The 25,718-nt window shown below is 36.4% G+C and overlaps 1 protein-coding gene across 1 annotated transcript in view; it reads right to left on the minus strand.

Moving 5' to 3' along the window:
• LOC307011307 (uncharacterized protein) overlaps positions 1-25,472 on the minus strand; it is a 62,433-nt gene extending 36,961 nt beyond the window's left edge. Inside the window, exons 1-5 of the mRNA XM_079636794.1 lie at positions 25,454-25,472; positions 22,178-22,262; positions 19,170-19,379; positions 12,923-13,005; positions 12,614-12,776 (exon numbers count right to left, since the gene is read on the minus strand). Coding sequence (XP_079492920.1) covers positions 12,667-12,776; positions 12,923-13,005; positions 19,170-19,379; positions 22,178-22,218 — 444 coding nt within the window. The 5' untranslated portion in view covers positions 22,219-22,262; positions 25,454-25,472 and the 3' untranslated portion in view covers positions 12,614-12,666. The remainder of the gene's footprint in view (positions 1-12,613; positions 12,777-12,922; positions 13,006-19,169; positions 19,380-22,177; positions 22,263-25,453) is intronic.
• Between the last annotated feature and the right edge of the window lie 246 nt (positions 25,473-25,718).

The raw sequence follows: 25,718 nt of genomic DNA on the forward strand, positions 1-25,718 counted from the left end.
AAAAATGGACCAGTAAGCAAACTTATCTGCTAGCGATGACCAACAACAACACACCAATGATATACTAACATGCTTAAAGCCCCTCAAAACACCTTAGCAACACCCTAGCAACCACACAGCATACCCTAGACCCCACAAATTGTGAGTGCTATTTAAAATTGGACCAGTAAACAAACTTATCTTCTAGCAACCACCCAGAACAACATACCATGATATAGCAATATGTTTAAGGCCGCTCAAAACACCTTAGCAACATCCTATCAACCACTCAGAATACCCTAGAACCCACAAAGTGTGAGTGCTATTGAAAAAAACATGGACCAGTAAGCAAACTTATCTGCTAGCAACCACCCAGAACACATACCCTGACATAGCAACATTCTTAATGCCACTCAAAACACCTTAGCAACACCCTAGCAACCACTCAGAATACCCTAGAAAACAATATTTCAAATTGGACCAGTAAGCAACCTAACGTCCTAGCAACCAACCCAAACACCACACCAATGATAAAGCAACGTGTTAAAGACCAGTCAAAATACCTTAGTCTCCGCATAGCAACACCTTGGCAACCCCCCACAATACCCTAGCATCAGTTTTTCTTCAGAATATGCAAAAATAAAGGATTCTTGTTATTAAATTTTCCCCAAAGAATTTAATTCCTGATGGCTTTATAAAAATGTGGCGACTGTTATAAAAACTAACACGGGGACTATGACCATGACTGTGCCATGTTCTTGTACCATTTTCATAAAGGATAACAAACCATAATGTTGTCTCACGGTAATCGTCCTATTTCACCTGCTTTCAGAATGAATGGGGTTACCTGAGCTTGCAATTATTTACTTTTTGAGTCTCCTTATAGCCTCTGTGTTACTGACCGAGCAGATCTTCCCTCCAGCAGTGAGCTCTGTGCTGACGCTTTAACAGAAAAGATGCTTCCCCTCTCTTTGCTCTTGGGCGTAATTGTTATGATGTGTGTCATCTCGCTCTCCGCATGCCTGGGGTGTGCCACACACTTTTTCAATGGTCTTTTTACTGTAATGAAATATTTCTCAGAAAAAAAGCTAGAGTGTGCTTATGTGGATTTTTTTTTTTTTTTGTCTGCTACAGAACCCCACAAAGACTCGGCATCAAACAAACTATAAATAGGACAAATTATAGTAATGACTCTGAGCAGCACTGCAGTCTAATGATCTGTTAAGCATTATGTAAAGTGATAATATTTGTTCATTTCAAAGTTAACCTACGGTTCAAAGAGAGGAAATATGGTGTAAGTTTATACTGACAAGATTTTTGTAGGCCTACAAGTCGAATTTTGTGAAATGCAAAGGTAAATTTGATCATTTTCATGCGCTCTTGAATTCTTGGTATTTAAAAGAATCACAACTATTTCATGCCTTTTAGGATTCTTCAAAAAAAGACAAAATATTTACTATATGATTAAATATCTGAGATTTATACACTACCGTTCAGAAAATTTGTTGTCAGTAAGATTTTTTTTAAAGAAATGAATACTTTTATTCAGATATAATGCATTAAATTTATCAAAATGACAGTAAAGACATTTATAATGTTATGCAACGGTTCTATTTAAAAATAAATGCTGTTCTTTTGAACTTTCTATTCATTAAAGAATCTTGAAAATAATTATCATCAACAACAAAAACACTTTTCAACATTTATGATAAGAGGAAATGTTGTTTGAGCAGCAAATCATCATATTGTACTGATTTCTGAAGGATCATGTGACACTGAAGACTGGAGTAATGATGCTGAAAATTCAACTTTGATCACAGGAATAAATTACATTTTAATACATATTCAAGTTGTATGAAATGGTAATAATATTTCACAATATTTGTTTTATTGTATTTTTGATATATAAATAAATGTAGCCTTTAAAAAAAAAAATGTAAATCTCACCGACACCAAACTTTTGAACGGTAGGCCTATATGTTGCTTCCAAAAAAATTGAAGTAAATCAGACTATACTACTTTAAAATGGCCTATAATGATTTTCCCCACACAAGGATGTAGTTACTGCATCTACCAGCAGGGGCTAACCAACAAAACCTTGACTCTTATCTTCAACCCATGTTCCCCAAGTCATTTTTCAGTCATTTAGAGCTCAATTATAATAAAGCCCTAATCTAAGACAGCCTGAAGCACCCAGAAGTGTCGCCGCTGAACATTTGTTTGTAAGCACTAATTTAATCTATTCTGGTCACTAAATGCAGTCTCATCACAATGATGCAACATCACATTTAGACAAGGCACTGAGAGATTCATATTACATATATTATTGGAGTTGTGTGCCGAGCGTGTTTAATGCTGCTAAAGAAGCCTGTCTCCAGCTCAACTCTGTGCTAGTAGTGGAACATATTTCTCATTAATTTTAGCTGCCGGAGTGGTTATTTTGCTGGGTAACTCATTCATCAAACAACAACAGGCTTTCAGGTCTGCTGTGTCTACATGAATCCTATTTCCCAGAGGGCCAAAAATCTCATGTTCTCCAAATGCTGCTAATCTGCAGAGGTCAACCATGCAGAGGTCAGGTTGTACAACGTACAACAGCGGTTGGTCTGCAGGTTACAAGTCATATAGATAATATATATCCCATAATATCACATACTTGCTCAGTCTTTGCACCTTCTCTAATTCATTCCAGAGTATCATACAATATATTAAGCCATCAAGGGTAATATTACTGCAAATTACCACCATCATATCTAAAAACTGAAAGGTCAAGAATGACGTCTACAGGCCAAAATTTACTGTGAGCAAGAATGTAAACGAAATTGTTTTCTTCACAAGGTTGAACTCATATATGTATTATACGAAACGTGCCAAACTGCAATTCATAAAGTGGGTTTTTTCTTAAACTATGTGCACTTTTATGCCTCAATAGTTTATAACTTAAAAATAGAATTATTATAATTATGTGAAGGTCGCATTAAAACAGTTTTGTAAAATGATACAATCATCAAAAAAATAAATTGCACGTGAATAAAAAAAAAAAAATATATATATATATATATATATATATATATATATATATATATATATATATACAATTCAAGTCGTCAAATTTATTTGTACAGTGCTTTTCACAATACATTTTTCCAAAGCAGCTTTACAGAAAATCATGATGTTAATGTTTATAATATATCGTCATGCCTTATAGTCTTATTTAGCAGATATGATAATATGATTTTGCCCAGATGATATAGTTTACATTTATTAATGATATAAGCAATCAAGCAGATTTGTTATATCGCCCACTGTAGCCTATATTGTGTTTATGTGGATAAAGTTGGATGAACTTATAAAACTTAATTAGGTTTTAACTGTAAAGTAATGCAAACATAAGTACAATAGCACAGCATGTTTGGCTTCTGCATTTGCAGAGTAAATGTTTCTGGCCTCTGTCTCTAAAGTCTGGGTGTTGGTTAACAAACCATGGCTTAATTTAAAAATAATTAAGGGGCAGATTGATACCCGTTTGGGTCGGGATCGGGCTCATGTGCTGTAATGTGAATTAGTTATCAGGCCATGACCGCTCATGTCGACCTCATTGAGCATTATCCAGCACGCACCTCTGACCTCATGATGGCTTAAATACATGCCACTGTTTGCCTTGTAAATTAAACATTGGTAATGGGTATTTAATGCATTTGCTGCACACCACAAGGCATTTTATAATAATGCAAGATGAGGACCTGCAATGAGAGACACCTGCAATGCTATAGCACGTCTTTCAAGGGTTTATTTCGAGATAGGTAAAGTAGGCTAATCGAAACTAGAAAGAGCAGCATATTGTAATTAAAACTAGAAACATCGATAGAAATCTAGGCTGGCTTTAACAAATGTCAGAAAACTCCACAGTGCTTCTCTTTGACTAATAAATGATGAGGTTTCTAATTAAAGCACAGCTGTACCACAGATTTCAAAGTCCCTGCGGCTGCTAGACATCATAGTACGAGTAAAGGAAGAGACAATGAAGAAAAAGCCAGCAGGATGAAAAATGATAGCGGCTCAAGAAATACTTTAACATTTAACACACGAAAGAAACTAGATTTTCACATTTTCAGGGGGAAAAAAAGAGTGCAAAATCCGCACAATGTTTTGAATGGTTGCTATGCAGTTGCTAGGGTGCTCTGGCTGGTTGCTAGGGGGTTACTCATTGGTCTAAGTCAGAATGATACACTCCAACCTCTTTAGATATGGTGTGAGTCCTTGCTTCAATGTAAGTCACATCTGTCATGTAAAAAGGAAAATAAATGATTAACCTCTCCTCAGTGAGCCAGATATTGCAAACCATAAAAAGTTGTGGGATAAGTTCAGATGATCAACGCTTAATACTTAGGTCTGCTTTCACAGACAAGGTTTAGATTAAGCCAGGATTAGGCCTTAGTTCAATTAGGACATTTAAAGGATTAGTTCACTTTTAAAAAAACTTTTGCTGATAATTTACTCACCCCCATGTCATCCAAGATATCCATGTCTTTCTTTCTTCAGTCGAAAAGAAATTAAGGTTTTTGATGAAAACATTTCTCCATATAATGGATGCAATGGGCCCCAAACGGTTCAAAGTCCAAATGACAGTGTCAGCGCCGCTTCAAAGGGCTTTAAACGACACCAGACGATGAATAAGGGTCTTATCTAGCAAAACGATCGCTCATTGCAAAAATAAATAAAAAAGTTTAAGTTTTATATGCTCGCCTTGCTCTGTTCATACGCAATTACGTTGAAAAGGTCGCGCTTGACATACCGAGTCAGTGTTTACAAATGTGCGGAAGAAGGACCATATACACATATTCAAATGTCTTTGTGTCAGTTTATCGTTTAAAATGCCCATTGCGTGTGTGTATCCTGGGTGTTGTAATATTAAAAAGCCTAAAAGAAAATTTTCGTCAGGACAGAAATGTTTTACTTTTCATAGAAGCGTGACCTTTTCAACGTAATTGCGTATTACGTGACGTCACGAACGCGCATCACAGAACAGAGCAAGGCGAGCGTTTGTGCTTATAAAACTTAAACTTTTTTATTTATTTTTGAAATGAGCGATCGTTTCGCTAGATAAGACCCTTATTCATCGTCTGGTGTCGTTTAAAGCCCGTTGAAGCGGCGCTGAAACTGTCATTTGGACTTTGAACCGTTTGGGGCCCATTGAAGTCCATTATATGGAGAAATGTTTTCATCAAAAACCTTAATTTCTTTTCGACTGAAGAAAGAAAGACATGGACATCTTGGATGACATGGGGGTGAGTAAATTATCAGCAAAAGTTTTTTTTAAAGTGAACAAATCCTTTAAGTAGCTTTTATAAACATGCCTTAGAAAAACCCATCACTGGTGACATATTAAGATATATCAGTGCAAGTTGCTTTCAGTTAAAACAGCTCAAACATGCATTTTAATCTGGGACTAGACTTAAACATTGTCTGTGAAACCGGGGGTTGTTCAAATCACTAACCCCAATATAAGTACTAGCAATACTAATACTGATTTTAGATTTTACATACCGGTACCTCCGCTGCAGAAACTACAAGAAGACTCTCAAGGGGCTCCCGATGCTGCACATAATGAGGTGATATTTATAAATGACATTTTTGAGGTTGAGAGTTGACTTATTTTGAGAAGAGCCCTTAATACTATCCGTGAGTCACCCTGACTGAAGAAATACCCAGAATTCCTCACTGACACAAAGGAGAAAGAGTGCAAGACGGGGAGATTTTTCTTATGGATTTCCTGTTGAAACGCTGCATATCTCTGACAGATACCCTTGGAAGAAGCTGAAAAAGAGGAAAAGTGCAGATCCATAGACAGATGGAGCACCAAATGCTCCGGCAAACCGCGAAAGATTCGTCGAGGCAGATTTAGGTTTGTCTGGCCAATGACACCTAGTGGTGTGGATAGAACACCATGCGAAAGCAAAAATGTTCAGTTACCAGTGACTTACCAGTGAAATACACAACCATTCACAACACATTAGAAATTGCATTGCATTGGCCTGGAAATTGGAAACTGGAACCACTTAGAAAATGTACAAATAGTCATTTCTTTAGGTGTTAAACTCGTTACTCCACCTGTTAATATCAGTGTGTGAGCAATGGCACACAGGCAGTGAACCGTAGAAGAAAAGCTTAGAAATGAGATTGGAGTGAATCCTATTTTTATGAGGCTAGACTTGTATCTCAGTGCTGCTCTGAGAGGCGGACGGGGGATTTAAAAGCACACAGACTCTGTGCTGTCCAGCTGACATGTTAATCCATTTTAGCAGCGGCCCACGACAGGAGCCAGAGCAGCTACACGAGAACTGTCTCACGTCCCGACGACAACACGCCGAAACGCAATCAGACACCCAACTTTATTATTCAGTAAATCCCTTCCTATTATCTCCACCTTGCTGGATCACTTTCATAACAGACAGGGGACGACAAAGTTTGTTTGAGTTCTTAAAGGATTAGTTAACTTTCCAAAAAAAAAAAAATGCTGATAATTTACTCACCCCGATGTCATCCAAGATATCCGTGTCTTTCTTTCTTCAGAAAAGAAAGGAAATTTAGGTTTTTGAGGAAAACATTCCAAGATTTTTCTACACAGAATGGACTTTAATGGCAACCTAATATCCCAATGTTCAAAGAAGTTTCAAATGTCCGTCTCAATGCAGCTTCAAAGTCTCTACACGATCCCAGTCGAGAAATAAGAGTCTTATCTAGCGAAACTATCGGTCATTTTCTAAAAAAAAATATATATATATATACTTTTTAACCATAAATGCCCATCGTGTACCATCTTTGAGATGCGCCACATATTATGTCATCATGTTGGAAAGGTGACGAAAAAAACAACAAATTAAAACGAGTTTTAAAGATTAGATGGAGTTTTTTGCCCTTACCTACCTTTTTGAACCGGAGTACACAGACAAATAACTTAGACAGATGACGTGACCCGTGACCTTTCCAACGTGATGACGCAATGCGTGGCGCATCTCAGAGATGGTACACGACGGGTATTTGGTTAAAAAGTATATAATTGATTTTTTGGGGGGTGAAAATGACCGATCGTTTCGCTATATAAGACTCTTATTTCTCGACTGGGATCGTGTAGAGACTTTGAAGCTGCATTGAGACGGACATTTGAACCTTCTTTGAACATTGGAATATTTGGTTGCCATTGAAGACCATAAATCCTGGAATGTTTTCCTCAAAAACCTTAATTTCTTTTCGACTGAAGAAATAAAGGCACGGATATCTTGGATGACATCGGGGTGAGTAAATTATCAGGACTTTTTTTTTTTAAAGTGAACTAATCCTTTAAAGGGATAGTTCACCCAAAAATGAAAATTCTGTCATCATATACTCACCCTCAAGTCATTCCAAACCTGTATGAATCTCTTTCATCTGCTGAACACAAAAGAAGATTTTTTAAAGAATGTCAGTAACCAAATTTCGATGCCCAATCGACTTCCAAAGTTTTTTTGTTTTTTTCTTTCTATGGAAGTCAATTGGTCAACACAACTGTTTGATTATCCATATTCTTCTAAATATTTTCTGTTTTGTGTTCAGCAGAAGAAAGAAATTCATACAGGTTTGGAACAGATGACAGAATTTTCTTTTTTTGGGGGTGAACTATCCCTTTAATCGTCCTCATGAGCGCTAAACAAGTTACAAAGACATATGTTTAGATGTCATGCAAAATATTAACACTTCTAATCACGGGTTAATCTGAAACAAAGAGCAACAACAAAGTAAGTGAGTGTTAGGGATGCACCAATATTAAAATTGTATACTATATAAATCTCAAAATATATTTCAAATAAAACACACTAGAAATCAAATTAATGGTTTAATTTTAACCCATTAATTTGCTATATAGTAGAAACTTTACAATTAACAATAAAGCAAACACATTTAACAGTGTAATTAAATGAATAGTGTAATGATCATGCTACGTGATGGCAATCTAAATGTAATCTAAATGTAAAAAAATATATTGAAAATATGGAACACAATTATCCAAAATCATCTGATATACACTATACTGTTCAAAAGTATAATATTGTGAAATATTATTACAGTTTAAAATAACTGTTTTCTATTTGAAAATATTTGAAAATGTAATTTATGGCAAAACTGAATTTTCAGCATTAATACTCCAGTCTTCAGTGTCACATGATCCTTCATAAATCATTCTAATATGCTGATTTGCTGCTCAAGAAACTTCAATGTTGAAAACAGTTGTGCTGCTTAATATCGTTTTGTTTGTGGAAACCGAAATATTTTCAGGATTCTTTGATGAAAGTTCAAAAGAACAGCATTTATTTGAAATATAAATATTTTGTAACATTGTCTTTACTGTCACTTGTGATCAATTTAATGCATCCTTCCTGAATAAAAGTATGAATTTCTTTACAAAAAATATATATATTTTCAAGGTTGAGTATGTCCAATATGCATTTTACTGAATATAGTAATATCCTATATGGTACACTTATACATCATGCAACCCCAGAGAGAATTTACAAATGAAATACACAAAAATATGTATAATACATAATACCTAGATCTGTATTGACACTCCATTACAATTGCATATATTGGATATCTATGTCACGTCTCATAACTCTGAGCTGCTCTTAATAATAGATGTGTGTTGTAGTATCTGTCAAAGCATGTGTCTTGGAAAAGTTTTCCAGGCTCGTATAGACAAGGTGCTTCGAGAATACCGCAAGACAGGACCGAAAACTCTTGAATAAAGTTGCTTTGGGTCGTTCCAGCTCTTTGAACCATGTGAACTACAAACAGAATATCTATCGACGGCCAACAGAGCGGAGTGTTTTAACCTACAGCATAAATAATGCATCTCCCCATATAGAATGACCTCTCATAACTTGTTTCCCACACGAGCCGGCTCGGTACAGGAACACAACAATGAAAAAAAAAAAATCACAATATTAGCATAGCCGTGTGAAATCGGCGCGGTTAGGCGAACATCAGCTAAGTTTCACCTCTCTCTCTGCGTCAGCATTGATCTCTGTGGGAAAAATCAACTCATCCTTAAAAAGACTGCCTGAGTAAATGGCAGCGAGAATGGCTCTCTCCGTCAAGTAGCAATCTCCGCAATGGAAGGCATTTCATGCTGCAAATCCCCCGCTTAAATTGGACTGGTGTGACAGCGTCAAATTTTCTCCCAGGGTGATATCAAAATGATTCAGATTTCTGCCAAGTGTTTGAAGCCTTCACATTAATGCATACTTGAGTCTCGCTCTTTACAAACCCCGGATTCGCCAAAGTAAACACTGGCAGGAGCCCTGGGATCGCTATTCCAGAGGACAAGATTAAGGGCAAAGTAGGACAGGGGCGTTTCTAAATGAGAAGTTTAGCACAATCTTATTGTTATTAATGTCAGCGCTCAAACGCTTCAACAAAGCATCCGAGCTGATTCATCAGACTACGGAAATGTATGCGCCATTAAGCAGAGGGGAATACGGCGCGACGATTTGGAAGTCAAAGAGAGCATCGGAGGTCGAGCCGGCGCAAATAAAAAAGTTCCGGGAGCCGCTGAGACCGACTGGATGTTTTAGCATTCGATTTGCATAGCGAGTAGCCCGGCTGCTCTGATGAATAGGTAATACCACCCCTATGAGGCGAACAGGTTGCATTGTGGGACAGTAGCTGCGGGGTGTGTCATTCCAGTAGAGTGGATTCGCCTGACACTCCAATTCCATCGAAATCCTCCCAGTTTTGTCCCGGGGCTACGGGTGACAAAATTATACATTATGTATTCATTCATTTATTTATTTATTTGCGCTTTTTTTATTTCTGTCCCCGAAACAAAAGTTGTAAACAACCCTAACTCTGGCTGTCATGTATACACTAGGGGCCGCATTTCCAAGACGCAATAAAGCGTTGGTGAGCTGCAATAAAGTTGTAGCGTGCTGATATTGTTTGTCGTACCTAGTTCACTCTCACAGCAATATAAATCTCATTTCAGGCCTCACACACACACACACACACACACACACACATCCAGAAGATTCACAAAATACAAGAGCGTAGGTGACAAAAACACTGGCCAGCATTTTTTTGAGACACAGCTTTACTAGCGTTTGCATGTTGCTGTGGACGTGATACGTCTTGTCTGCCAAACTACTTACCGTATAAATCAAAGCAGTTCAACTACAGTCAAGATATTCTACACTACAAACTGCAAGAGAAAAGCAATTATCTGTTAGAGTCGGTATAAAACAGAAGTTGCGGTAGTCTTTTTTTCCCCTATTGTGACATATATCCAAGTGAAACGACTTCTGGAACGAGAATAACTGTAGGGCTGGGCTTGATTTTGTATGAGGGGAATTGATTGGATGGTTGTGGTTTGCTATTGGTGGATCTCATGTGAGTGACAGGTTGCCCCGCCCTCGTCATCATCAGAGAAGAGAAGCTGCAAGAGGGAGCGGAAGTGATTTAGATTCAAGATTATGAAGCCCATGAAATAAAATAAAAATGATATGCCCAGATAAATCACTTATAAGAAATACTGCAATATTCCATTTAAAACAAGAATTGTCATTTTTGATTTCATGGTGAAATTTAAATATATAGGCCTCCCTATATAATTTCTTAATTATAATGATATAATGTATTTTCTTTAATTTATCTGGCACAAAAAAGCAAAGAGGATTTAAATTAGCATCAAAATATAATTGCATGACTTAGTAACACAGAAAAATGTACTGTACATTTTTTAAGTACAATTAACTTGGATGTTTAAGTCATTTCAACTTAAATGACATTGAAAAAAACCTTGAGTTGAATCTTGTATGACATAAAAAAGTTGAACATTGCTTAACTTATTTTGACGAGTTAAAGCAATGTAAAAACATAACTTATTGATCATATACTTTTGTTACAGTGCAAGTGATAAAAGTAGGCCAAACACTAAACTCCATGGGCCCTATTTTACAGATTATTACATTTGATTTATGCATTTGGCAGACGCTTTTATCCAAAGCGACTTACATTGCATTCCAAGGTACACATTTTAAACTCTTATCAGTTCTTGCTTTCCCTGGGAATCGAACCCATGACCTTGGCATTGCAAGCGCCAATGCTCCACTGTTTAAAGCTGGCTGTAAAGCTTATTACTGGCAAAGCTGCACTGAACCACTGTGACTAAACGCTAAATGACTAAACGTAAATGCCATGCTACTGGCAAATTGTATTAATTGCATTGTTACTTTAGTTAGTAACTCCCCAACACTGGTCTTCTCAACCTAGAAATATGGACAGAATGCCTTCCATAAGTCAAGGGCAAAGAATATAATGCCCTCCTAATATAATGAAGGATGGAGAATCTAGACTAGATAATTAAAGCGGAAGCATTCTAATATCAGACATGCATGATTGGCTGGGGCCGCAGAGGTTAGAATGACGCAAATCTTCGAAGACAAGAAAGGTGACATTGTTCTCCACACTTAGCCTCACTGTGAGAGTGGGAGAAGATAAAAAGGTGCAGATTCTTTAAATGAATGAGAGAAACACGGAGATCACGGTCTACCTTTTCCGAGCGGCTGCCGAATGAGGTTAGACGGTGTGAAGTTTCTATTGTGGAGACGCAGCTTCATTTTCATGGGGCCATCTGTTTGAAAGACCTGAAGATGTAATTATGCTGTCTTCGTTCAGACAGATCATGCACAATCAAGTGCAATTAGGTGGCCTTCTGCTCCAATTCCCCCGTGTTATGATGTGAAGGTATACCTCATATGGAGCTTTGTGGAACGTTACTTATGCAAGTAAATACTTTTGTAGTGCAACGGCCTACACATATATGATAAACGCCTTGCAAATGAACTCCTTCCAAAAATATAAAGAAAAAATGGTAACACTTTACAATAAGGTTTCATTTGTTAACATAATACATTAACTAACATTGAGCAATACATTTGTTACAGTATTTATAAATCTTACAACTGTTCGTTGTTTGTTCATGTAAGTTCAGAGTGCATTAACTGTTAACTAATACAACTTTTGATTTTCTTAGGCCATGTTAACTAATTTAGTCAAATAATGTTAACAAATTAAACCCTATTGAAAAATGCTACAGAAAAAAAATAATTATTGAAATATTTTCTGTAAAAAATTATATTTTCAAGTTTTTTGTTCCATGAAATATTATATATATATATATATATACATTCACACACTATATTATGCACTATATTTTCTGTAAAATATTTTATTCATATTTTATATATATTTATCTATTATATATTTTTGAATATATATATATGTATTATATATTTTTACAAACCATGATTTTTTTCTAATACTTCAATATTACAGTTTAATATTTATTAATTAATACTGTTTATAATATATATATATATATATATATATATATATATATATATATATATATATATATATATATATATATATAAAATGTATATATATTATAATATATATATATATAAAATGCATTTTGTAAGCACCTTTACAAAAAATATTGACAGACACCTACTAAGCTAAAGAGCCAGAAAAACACAACACATATACAAATATATCAACACATTGCAAAGAAGTGAGAGAAGAATCAGGAGAGGTTTACCTGGGCCCCGTCGGTGGACTGCTGAAGACAGGAAGAAGGGCTTGACCGATGAATCAAAATGTGAAAATCTTCGGTTGGTCACGCAGGGCTCGAGGAGGTGAAGGGACGGAGGAGGAACCTGTCAGACGTGGAGGTGGAAGCGTGATGGACTGGGGCTCTTTTGCTGTACACAAGAGTCTGAGAATGAGTGAGTAGCACCCTAAACCAAAAGCATGACCAAAGCATTTTGCAGAGCCATGCAATGCCCTCTGGTGTACGCCTCGCTGGTCAGGGGTTCATCCTACAGCAAGATAATGACCCGAAACATACCTTCACGCTGAGAACAAACAACCAAGTTGGAACGTCCAGCACAGGCTGCAGATTTAAAGTCCATTGGGCTGGTTTGAGATGAACTAGACAGAAGAGTGCAAGCAAAGAAACAAAGTGCAAAATAATGTGAGAACTTCTGCAACAATGTTCGGAAAAACATTTAAAAGAATATTTGATATCTATTGTCTATCTATTGTTGATATCTAGAATTCTAACTCAAATGTAGAATTAAAAAGTGGTGTGTGTGTGTGTGTGTGTGTGTCTGTGTGTGTGTGTGTGTGTGTGTGTGTGTGTGTGTGTGTGTGTGTGTGTGTGTGTGTGTGTGTGTGTGTGTGTGTGTGTGTGTGTGTGAGTGAGTGAGTGAGTGAGTGAGTGAGTGAGTGAGTGAGTGAGTGAGTGAGTGCGTGAGTGAGTGAGTGAGTGAGTGAGTGAGTGAGTGAGTGTGTGTGTGAGTGAGTGCGTGAGTGAGTGAGTGAGTGAGTGAGTGAGTGAGTGAGTGAGTGAGTGAGTGAGTGCGTGAGTGAGTGAGTGAGTGAGTGAGTGAGTGAGTGAGTGAGTGAGTGAGTGAGTGAGTGAGTGAGTGAGTGAGTGAGTGAGTGAGTGAGTGAGTGAGTGAGTGAGTGAGTGAGTGAAGTTCCATTAGACATTAATTTGATTCATTAATATTAGTAACATTTAAACACAATTGGCCCATAATGTGCTGGTCATGTCAGTAATGTCATTAGAAGTATAACAACCTCGTCTGATGTCAGACATTGTTTGCTTCAGCTTTCATTTGGCAATGTACCGAGCTTTTTCATCATCCTACACCTCTAAATAAACCACAACAGTGCTGAAGACGACATTTTGCAGGAGTGGTGTGTGTGTGTGTGTGGGGGGGGGGGGGGGGTGGAAAGGCACAATCTCAGCTTTTTTTCCAGACTGTTATGGAAGAAATAGGGCAGTTTTATGAACACACGGCAGACTCATCTTTCCGGACAAGAAAACTTCTCCTTTCTGCTCCTTTGCTCCTGAAAGGTGCCTCGGGTCTCCTGAGAGAGCGTCTTCCAAGACAACAGCTGCGTCTTCCTGATTCTTAATTTAGTTCATTTATGCTCGGCCTGCATTCATCTGCGACGGACCAACGAGGTTACCTTGCGTAGATCTTCATTTCCAATTCAATAATGCTCTTCAGCTGTGTTAATTAAACAGTTAATATTGAATCTAGCAGAAATTAAACAAGAGTCCACAAGAACCCTTTGGCTCTAATGCGGGCGTCCCCTCGAGAGATTAGTGGCATTATAATGAGGTGGAAAAACAATTATTTCAGGTGCTTTTCATACACCAGCTTGATATCGTCAGGCGCGTTATTGAGTTTTATTTCGCCTGACTGTTGTTGTTATTGTGCTCGTCATGTCGGTAATGTCATTAAGAGTATAACAACCTCGTCTGATGTCAGGGATTGTTTGCTTCAGCTTTCATTTTGCAATCTAGCCAGCTTTTTCATCTCATTCATTTCAATTAAAGAAGTGAGAGGACTTAATTGTGCTCGCTTAAAGATGGACTACGAGAATCACATTGATGAACAGAAGATCTTTGAGGAGAGATGGACGGCCTCCAGCTTCTGACTGCAGTTAAAGAGATGTGAGATTGGCAGATGCAACCCCAAAACATTGTCTCTGGAGGGATCGCTTTTCTCAGAACTGTAATTGAAATTAGCTTTCACGGTTTAGGAAAAAAGTCAATGAATTCATTAAGGCGATCAAACGTCTCTGTGGTTTAAAACACATGGCTTTAAAAAAAACAAGAAATGACCCATGTAAAGTTCAAGTTGAACTAGATGCTTAAATAGATAGTAGTTTCTGATGTTTTACACACTAAACAAACCAGAAAAAAATATATATATATATTTTATAAAATAAAATAAAAATTATATAAAATATTATATAATATGTTTTAATATATAATATATATTTAACATATTATTTTTTTTATAAATAGTTATTCATATTTTATACTATATTTTATATTAAATAAAATGTTATATTAAATTGAGATCAAAAATAACAAAACTATATTATATATATAGTTTTTTTATTTTTTTAAAACCATTTAATATAAATATTGCTGTGTCAATGTGTATAATATTAATTCTTTTTCTTTTTTTTACATAATGTCTGTATTATAGTAAACTTACACTGTATTTATCAACAGGATTGAAGAGTTATATCTGTTTTACTGCTTTTTATATTTGTATTGTTCACTGTAATCTTCTTATTGTGTTTTTTTTTTAGGTAGACAATTTTAAGATCTGTCCAGGGACAACGGATTAAAAATTGCCTTTTGTCTAATTCTGGTGCATTTGCAGCAATTTTAATTAATGTACTGTCCCTGTCAAATAAATTAATAAATAAATAAATATGAGAAAAATTCTTGTTTCCCAGTTAGTTATGGACAACAAGATGAAAACTTATCCTCTACAAAAAAATAAAAATTCACAACCTGAATTATTGAAAAAGAGTTTTAATTTGATGATTTTATTTGAAATCAAATTCAGGCCATCTTGACTCATAAGATTTTAATAAAGAAATGAAACATTTACCAGCAATCACAGAGGCGGGTTTAAAGCCTGCCGCTCTAAATGGCCAGTTTAGGCCGCAGGTTTTTTCATTTGATTTTTGAATGAAACATTTATTTACTTTTTACATCTGAGGCCAATCAGGTTTAATTAAATATGACGGCCTATAAAGATTCCAGAATTAAGTTTGGAACCGTATAGTGGCCAAAAACTGCGACGCTGACATCATTTCACTGGCTCTTACGGTATTCATGGGCCCGGACCGCAGCGCCTGGCAGTCTGTAAGGTAACTCAATAGAGGGAACAGCAGCTGTCTGTGGAAATACCAACCGGCCAGTGCAAACGCTCGCCTATTCCAAACCATCATATGGCCTCACCGCAAGCCAACGGCGTGATTCGGTGGAACCGGAAAGACCGAACGTGAGAGACAGCTCAGCCATTTTTAATTTCCATTTTATATTACCCACTGACATATCTCCCGAATGAACTAATTCACTTTGCGGAGGTAACAGCAGTGCCGACTAATCAAATCGGACAATGATATTGCATAATGTTGTAATCTTCCATCTCCCCCACTGCTGTTCGGGGCAGTTAATGGCTGGTATCAGTCATGAATTCTGCTTGTTTAATGAGGAGCAGCCATGAAAAAGGGAAAAAGGCCAATTGGACGGTTTGTTACCCTCTTCCACCAATCAAGACGGGGTAAAGTGATGCCCATTATGATGTCATCGGGTCAAATGAGACACTCAGAAAATCTGTTCAAGCATCAATCTAGAGAAGCAAACACCAGAACGGAGGGATTCAGATGATACTCATCTTTTTTATCTCAAACCTGGTTTGTTTTGAATCATAGACTATAGCAGCAGCTCAGGTCAACTCAGCCCACGTGAATAAAATGTTAAAAGCTGTCAGCCCTGAAAAGCATGACACAATCACAGGACGAAAGAGGAAAAAACGGGCTGACATTTGAAACATGTTCAGATGCTGGATGGTGTTATGCAAGAAGTTAAGAACGATTCTATCTGCCGAGTGCGTTACTGAACAACTAAATGCTATTAAACAACTGCTGTGGTAAAATCACAACTTCTTCATACATCAATGCGTCTGATCTGCCAAACTTTCAAGTCCGAAACAAACTTTTGTATTATTTTCATGTTATCACTGTGAAGCTGCTTTGATACAATCTATATTGTAAAAAGCGATATATATATATATAAAGGTGACTTGACTTGACTTGACGTCCAGAAACCCTTTAAAATCTATTATTTCTGTCAGGACCACTATCGTCAAATATGATTGACAAATAGCATACAGTTTGGATTGGCGGTGTGGTTCGGTTCTGGGCGAGAACTCCCTGCGCTTCATGCAGCCTAGCATAGATAAGAGCAGCAATAACCCCGCTTGGGGTAAACAGAACAAAACCAACATGAATGTATGCAAATATATTTGATTCAAGATTTTAAAGTACAACATAATCAGAGAATTTATTCTGATTCAAGGGGAACCAGAATGTCAAATCCTGACTGGCGAGAGGTGGAGCTGGGGAGGGAGGAGGGTAATTCACTCCTGAGAAACGCGATAAAGCTGCTGATAATACTGAAGGAGCTTATATATGTATACAGTGATAGGCGTTGTATTCCTATAGGTAGATGTGGATCAGTCAGCTGATGCGAGCTTGAATAACGTGACCTGCCAGAACTAATGCTACGCTTGATATTTGAATTTACAAAAAAACATAATTTCATAAAGCATATCAATATAATATCAGATCAAGTAACTACATTTTCTACACTACGCCGCAACAGCTCGAGGCTGTCTACACTAGACGCGACAAACAAACCATTGCAAATCCTTTTGTTCTTCGTGTCAGAAGTAGCGTGAGCGCTTTAAGTGCATCAGAAATAGAAAGTGCCATCAGTTTACAGTCGGAATTTTTTTTATTTCATCCAGTGTAGACGGCATGACTGATTATAATTGCTTTTGTCACGTCCTGTGTAGACGCGGTACTTGAGTATGATTCTCTTAGTAAACAACACTAATTGACAGATAAAGATAACTAATCTTTACTTTGCATCTTACATCCAATGTAACCTGCACTAAAGTAACCGTTACTATAGGAAATATTTACATTTATGTATTTAGCAGACGTTTTTTATGAAAGCTTGTTTCTGCCACTGAATAAAAAATAAAAAAGTAATTATGACTTTTTATCTCACAATTGTGATTTTTTTTTTGCATGATATAAAACTCACAATTGTGAGTTATAAAGTCAGAATTGTGATATATAACCCCTCAATTATAAGAAAAAGGTCAGAATTGTGAGCTGACATTTTTTCCCCTCAGAATTAGACTTTATAAATTTCAATTGCAAAATTTTAACTCACAATTCTGAGAAAAGTAGTTAGAATTGCAAGATATAAACTTGAAATTGCGAGATAAAAACTTTAGCCTATTCCTCACATTTGCAAGTTTATATCTCGCTATTCTGACTTCTTTTCTCAGAAGTTACAGTATATTTCGCAATTGTGAGAAAAAAAAAGTCATAATTGTGTGAGATACAAGTTTGCAATTATCTTTAAAATGTTTTTATTCCGTGGCGGAAACAAGCTTTCAATAACTTATCTTTTCAAAGGAGGAACAAATGCAATTTGTCAAAGAGCCAACAATATTCATAATATACAATGGAAGGTTTACTAAACAACTAGATTATGAAACAAGCTAGAGAAGTGGATAAATTCAACATACAAATGCATGCTAAGCCAAGCCTTAAACAAACTGAAAAAGTTAAGAAAACAATGAATGCATGGACAAAAATATGTTAATAATGATAACTATCAAAACAAATTATCTGCTTTTGATGTCAACACCTAAACAGACATGTAAATGCCGGTAAATAGCTGTGAGTACAAATCGACAAAAATCTAGATTTAGAGAAATTTTTTTGCTTAACATTTTATTATCTTCACCTGATAACAGAACACCATTTATACACTCTCAATGGAAGAAACCCACAATGACTGCAAATGGTTCCAAGTAACGCATGTTTGGTTGCTGCCAGAAAAATATCTGCAAGTCTCTAAAGGTTCATTAAGACAAGCCCAGAGGATTTCTAGTGCATGTGTAAGTGAGATGATATTTAAAGACTATTTTTAGACTGCATTACCTACATGCAGTCTAAAATGCAGGGGGGGGGGGGGGGGGGGGGGGGGGGATTTGTTGTTATTTTTTAGCTTTTCAACCATGAAGGCAGATAAAGAGGCTAAAGTTCCTTAGCGCACTTTTTACAGCTTAAGAAGCAGAGCAAGTTTTTAAAAAAGATTACAAAAACTTTTTCTTTTCTTATTTTGCATGTGCATTAAGATTAAGAAAGTAAACACTTCGATTTTCCCCTGACTTCAAACAGAGGAATTGGATATTCTTACCAATGACAGACTGTAAGGAAGTAGATTAACCCCTTATGATTCACTAGTCTAAAACGATTCCTTAAAGATACAAAAACAAACCAGTGACATTGAGAAATGCATGCGCAGCCTTTCAGACCAACAGCCTCGGGTCTGTTGTATATGCTGGCTTTCCATTGATTTGTTTCAGTAATTGACTGTCTTGAGAGTCCTCTAACCTGGAACTCACACCATAATCAGTTTGTTCGTGGGTAATTACTAACACCTGCCCTCGAGCCCTTTGACTCACCTCGCCAGCTTCTTATGCGGGATGCGTTGAGTCGTCGTGGATTCCTCTTCATCCAGAGGCGTCTCCGTGTTTGTGCTGATGTTATATCTGACTTGTATGATGCGGGTGGTTGTCACAGCTATTAGATTTGTCTCTGCCAACATGGTTGATCCCTCATGAGCGCTTTGAGACAAGTTCAACAGACCTTCTGTTGAGTTCAGCACAGGGAGCCTAGATAAATAGAAATCACATGGTTCAATTTATGATTACAAGTACCTTGATCAGGTTCCCTCCAACTTTATTTATATGGCACGTTATATGATTGTTTTACAGGGATAAACAGGAAAATAATGATGCAAACAAGAGTTCAATAAATAAATTAGTTTACTGTTTAGTGTTGATTCATTTTCGTTCAATAACTGTGTAAAGATCATTGAATATGAAATTAGTTAAATCATCAAATTAAATGAGTCAACGTGTATTGGATATGCTGGTTGGGAACAGTTTGAGCTGGTTAATCATGTTTCAAAACCTTATACTTTCTAAATACACATTTTTGGTGAAATATATATTCCTTGACATAAAATCCTTAACAAAAACATTGAAACATTAAGTCCATTCCTGAAGTTTTTCATTCATTAAAGAAGTAAAGTGGGTTCATGTTGACTTTAAGTTGATGTGCCCTGGTTTTTCCCGCATGCAAAGTCTTACAATAACAGGACAATATCTTGTCTAAAGCTTCAGTGCATTTCTGTATATCTGGTACACAAGCAAACACACTCCAGCACACTGAAACTCTTTAGCTGTGTCAGGCTTTGGATTACACGAATGATGAAACTGCTTTGCTGAGTAAAGCGAATTTCGCTATTTGCTATTCATGTTGGCAGAGCAAATGCTTTGTACTAGGACATGGCCTTGACCTCCAATGCTCTTGGATCATATATACAGTAGCCTATATGTAAGGAATAATTGACGACGGGCTGTTGAATTATTCGGAAATAATGCACACCCCTAATGCGGACACACCGCGAAACGAACATCGGTGTGAATTATATAAGATTATATAATAATTCAACGGACCAGAATCAATTATTCTGCTGTTACCACACCACAAGACATAGTTCAGATGTTGTATTTCAAGACACTAGTCAGGTTCTTGTCCTTAAAACGCTCTTGTGTGCAGGACTAATTTCTTACGCATCTAATCTCAAACCTCCGGTCCTAATTCCAAAACATATTTTTTTAGCTATATGAGCCACTGATAGCAGTCTAATAGTTATTAATGAGAGAAAGAGAGAGAGATTAGGCATGAGTGAATTACCTGAGTCTGACTGTCTCTCAGCAGTGTTTGGCAGCAGAGTCTCACGAATAGCAAAACTGTAAGCTTTCCATATAATTTTTTGCCAAAAAACATGGAAATAATTTGTCTTTTTTTATCCTATAGTTTACTAGATTTATTTGTTTGGTCATTGTTGTTGTATTTTTTTTGTTTTTTTTTTCTGTTCTACGCTGTAAGGACCTTTGAAATAACGGAAATCATTTGGCGAAGTGATATGTAATGCGGTCAAAACCTGCCTAGAACTACTTTAGCCGTGCGTTTCCCTGAAAATAATTACACAGCTTACGTTCGTCAACCGATCAAGATTCAAGCATTCAACAGCCCTGTAGACGTAGTATATAACGTTATAGCCTATATAGGGTTTGAAATGAACAACTGTGGCGGGTAAGGCTGTCAAATCACTAGCCAATTTGGTGTGTTATTATGTTTACTCACTTTGCTGCGGACGTTCGTGTAAACCAAATCTGCGCAGATTCGGCCCAAATCAAAAACAGCGTATTGCACAGAATCTGCGCACACCTGGGTTACTTGAAACATGTACGTCACTACGCAACAAATAACGGCGCAAAGCATTTGGTTAACATAATTTTTTTTTAAAAATATGTTATTTGTACAGTATTGTCTGTCCACCTAAAATAAAAAAAAATTCTGAAAAAGATGAGGATGAAAGAGGAAGGGAGGAGAAGGCTGGATGCCAGGATTTAGTTTGAATAAGAAATTAATGTAGGCTATAAAATCCACATTTTATAATATAAAGTGTTGTAAAGTTTCAACTTTGACATACATACATTTGACAGCCTACATTGACATACATGAACATGACTTATGTTTATGTGAACAGTGCTTGGTGCAAAAAAAAAATCATAAACTGATGCATTAAACCAATCGCCAACGACTTTGTAATCTCAAATGCGTGTTCCATTTGCCTCGCTATTATTTTCCCCGTGTACACCTTCAACTTTCTTGCTTCCTAGCAACCTCGTAATAGTCCTTCAGTGAAGCTGTCAGAAATGTGTTTCATGCTGAGGTCAAAGCGGCGCGTGAGAGGTCCTTGAACCCTGACATGAGTCATGTAAAAGGGCCTTCCAGGGGCTTTCTTTACTCATCATTCCATGTTTTCCCTCTTCTTTCTGTATTTATCAGAATTTGATGAAATGGCGGCCCTGGGCAGTACATAAATTATGATTTATATTTTAATCAAAGTAAAGCCTGGTGAATTTATGTGGAGGGAGTGCGTGACATATGGGGTAGCCACTGGCAGAAGGCCATGTTTGTGATCTTATAGACCAGGGCAGAGGTAAAAGCCGTTTCTTCTTTTGTTGTGCTTCAGTACAGCAGGTCGTGGATGTGTTCACTCTCTCCATCTGCTGATCCTGTGTGACTGTGGGATGCAGAGCCTAAAACACACTTCTGCAAGGACACCTGAGCAAGATTTTTATACAAAACATAACATTACCTGTGCAAAACCTCCTGCAACGATACAGTTATAAAGGTGTTTTTAGTGGTTGCTCAGTCTCAATGACTCAGATACAGAATATGCAACTGGATTGCTTTAAAAACTAATAGCATGACTTGAAGTATCATTCATGACAGTAACATAAATGGCACCATATGATTTACACACCAGAGTTTGATATGCAAAGTCAGCTAAAAGTAAGTCTGTGAATATGTGGTGCTTTCACACACTGGCCTGTTTGATTCTGTGTCCCGACACGTCAACTTCTGGCTCATCCAATGGCGTGATGGATTGATGAAACAGCAGATGGGAAATCTGTCTGGAAACAATCATTATTGCGTTCAAGATTACACTTAACAGAATCTAATCTAATATTAGGTTTCTTCAAATGATCTGTAAACAATATATTTAATCATGTAAACAATATTCTTACAAATAATGACTATCATTGTAGTAGCGTAAATCAGTTTAGTCTGTAACACATAACAGATGTTGCATGAAGTAATTTCATTTAACAATAGCTACATCTATCTATCTGTCTATCTATCTATATCTATCCATCTATCCATCTATCTATCTATCTATCTATCTATCTATCTATCTGTCTGTCTGTCTGTCTGTCTGTCTGTCTGTCTGTCTGTCTGTCTATCTATCTATCTATATATCTATCTATCTATCTATCTATCTATATCTAAATATATATATATTAAAATTAGTTTGTTTATTTTTTATTCTGATTCTCTTGGAATTATGTGAGCTGATTATTAGTCGCATACAGTAATACCATGAATGTGTATTAAAAATAAAATAGGTCTGATGATTACACGTTGTCTTAAAACCCCGTAAGAAAATCATCTCATTACTAACTGAAAAACAGTTACGTTTTCACCTATCAAACATGTTCATGTATTCATAGTTATAGGCCTGATTTCAGGGTTTGGTGTGAGAAACGGCAATATTTCTTGGACATTAATTCAGCAATCTACAGTAATCATTAACTTAATCCTCTCAGGGTGTGACATTTTGGATATCTCAATTATCTATTCAATTATTGATGTTAAAGTGGTTTAGCAGCCAGAAGGACTTCAGTCTGATCTTGATCAATAAGTAGGAACACACTGCCACCTGCCGGCAGGATCTATGATGACATGCATCTCACTGTGTTGACACATTTCAAGATACGGTTCTTCGAATAGAACTAGGCCAGCTATGGCTATTTTACTATCATTATGATAGAGATATTTGGACAAAGTAATACATCTCATGTTGCATTTTTAGCCCTAGAAGCAAAACTTTGGCTGGAATCTTATGTTTGGAATTATTATTATTTTTTAGAATAGTGGTTTTCCCACATTTTCTGCATGAAATACACAGATGACCCACTACATTTGCCAAAAAGTTCAGTATACAACCAAAGCACACTATGACGGCATTCGCAACCTGATAAATGCTCTCTTCGCAGGCTGTAAAAACTATTAAAATTCACTGAATTAAACAACATAGTGAGATCATGTGACAACAATGTAGGATACATACCACCATATGAAGTGAAGGCTTAGATTTCAGACTTTTCTAAAACATATGCACTAGAAACTGTGCAGTATGCAGTACACTAAAGTTACACAGTACACAGTGAAAGTTGCCTTTGTTTGAAATCGTTTAACTTGCATAGTTGTGCTAATTAGGATCAAGGGAATTGCGATGAAAATCAAAAGGCTCATAAAGCTTTTGTTTTGGTCTATTATCAATTCACTTGCTAAAAAGACCTGGGGATCCAGATCCAAGACATGCCATGTGTTCAGTTTAATAGGAGAAATTAATCTTTATGGGCCATGTCATACAAATAATGCCTCTGGACTGCACTACCTAACACACATTAAATTCTATTTATTCTGCTTTTACAGCTTGATACTAATTTGTTTTAGAGATACAATTTCAGTTAATGCACTATTGCAAAAAAATAATGCATTATTGGTTAATCAATATCCAGACTGGGATTTCTCATCTCTTTCTTGTTCTCAAAACCGTATCATCTAAGATGTGGACCGGATTTGTGGAAAACCACAATAATCTGACATAATGTATATACAGTACACACACACACACACACACACACACACACACACACACACACACACACACTACTGTTCAAAGGGGTCAGCAAGATTTTTAAAAGAAGTCTCTTCTTCTGGTTGCATTTATTTGATTAAAAATACTGAAAAAAAGTAATATTGTGAAATATTATTGCAATTTAAAATACCTGTTTTCTATCTTAATATATATGTAATTTATTCCTGTGATCAAAGCTACATTTTCAGCAGCGTTACTCCAGTCTTCAGTGTCACATGATCCTTCAGAAATCATTATAATATGCAGATTTGCTGCTCAAGAAACATTTCTGATTATCAGTGTTGAAAACAGCTTCATATTTTTCGTTCAATAAATGCAGCTGTGGTGAAAATAAACTTAATATGTGACTATATTATTATATTAATATAATATAACTTAATGATGTACACGACAGCAAGAAAATAAACAGGAAGTAAATAAAGATCTAAAGTTAATGAGGGGTTGACGGTTTACATGTGGACATCAAGCTCATTTTGATTTTAAAATAGTTTGAAAATGTTGATATCAAATCCATTTGTGTGATTTTACCAAACAGGATTGGTGACATAAACCAACTAATGACACAATCTAATCCATTGCTAACTTGCTAATGTTGGTGCTGTTGAAATAATGTCACTTCCTGGAAGATGATGTCATCAAGTAGGCTAACTGGTTTTCTTAGTTGAAAGGATTTTACAAAAGATACGAGTTAAAACATGTAAATAGAGAAAACTTTAAGTAGAGAAAGGAAAAATAAATACACAACTGGAATATTTCTTAATAAATAACCAATATGTTTCATTTCAGAAATGCAGCACGAGACAATTTACCAAAACAGTTGAAAATCTATTTTAAAAAATAACATTTAAAGTGTTTCAATTCACGTTATAAGTAGCCTAACATAAAATCTGGACCTATCATCACACCACTTGTAGAGACTTTTGCGTTTTGTTCTTGTATAAATTACACACATGAATACTAAATTCCAGAGGGAAGTGGTTGTCATTATTATTATTAGGGGTGGAGAAATCAATTCACATACCACTCGCGATTCTATCTTCTGCCGATTCGCATCGATTAACAAATAAATAAAAATTTATATTCTAAACTGTTACATTTCTTAAATTTCGCAGTACTACTACATAAAGTTATTGACACGTGTTATTAATCACAATACACCGCGAAAATGTGGTGCTCGCGCTGACGGACACAGCTGAAGCGCACACAGATTAGATGCTATGATTAGATGCTGCCTCTCAGATGCACACGGTTCCGAATTAAGTTATCTTTCACAGTTTATTGCTCTTGAATGGTCAAATACACACAATTATGTCACAATGCACATCCTGTGGAGTTTCCATGTAAACAGTCTGTTATGATCCTATGGTTATGATGACCTACGGGGCAAGCAAATCGGATGTATAACAGTATATTAGGTCCGTGCATTTGTTCTTAAAGGGACAGCAGCCTCATAAACTGTTGCCATCTGTTTCATTAACCCTTTCACACGTAAGTTTAAAATATTCTAACTGACCCCCCAGCGTGAGTTTTTCAAGGCGACCGTTATTTAGAACCTGTCACTTTATCGTTTCCATAGTGACGCGTCATTGCTTGTCACGTGACACAGCGCAAACACAACACAGCGCTGAATGAATGATGATCTGCT

Source organism: Phoxinus phoxinus (assembly GCF_949152265.1).
Source record: "Phoxinus phoxinus genome assembly, chromosome: 15".
Classification (NCBI taxonomy): domain Eukaryota; kingdom Metazoa; phylum Chordata; class Actinopteri; order Cypriniformes; family Leuciscidae; genus Phoxinus; species Phoxinus phoxinus.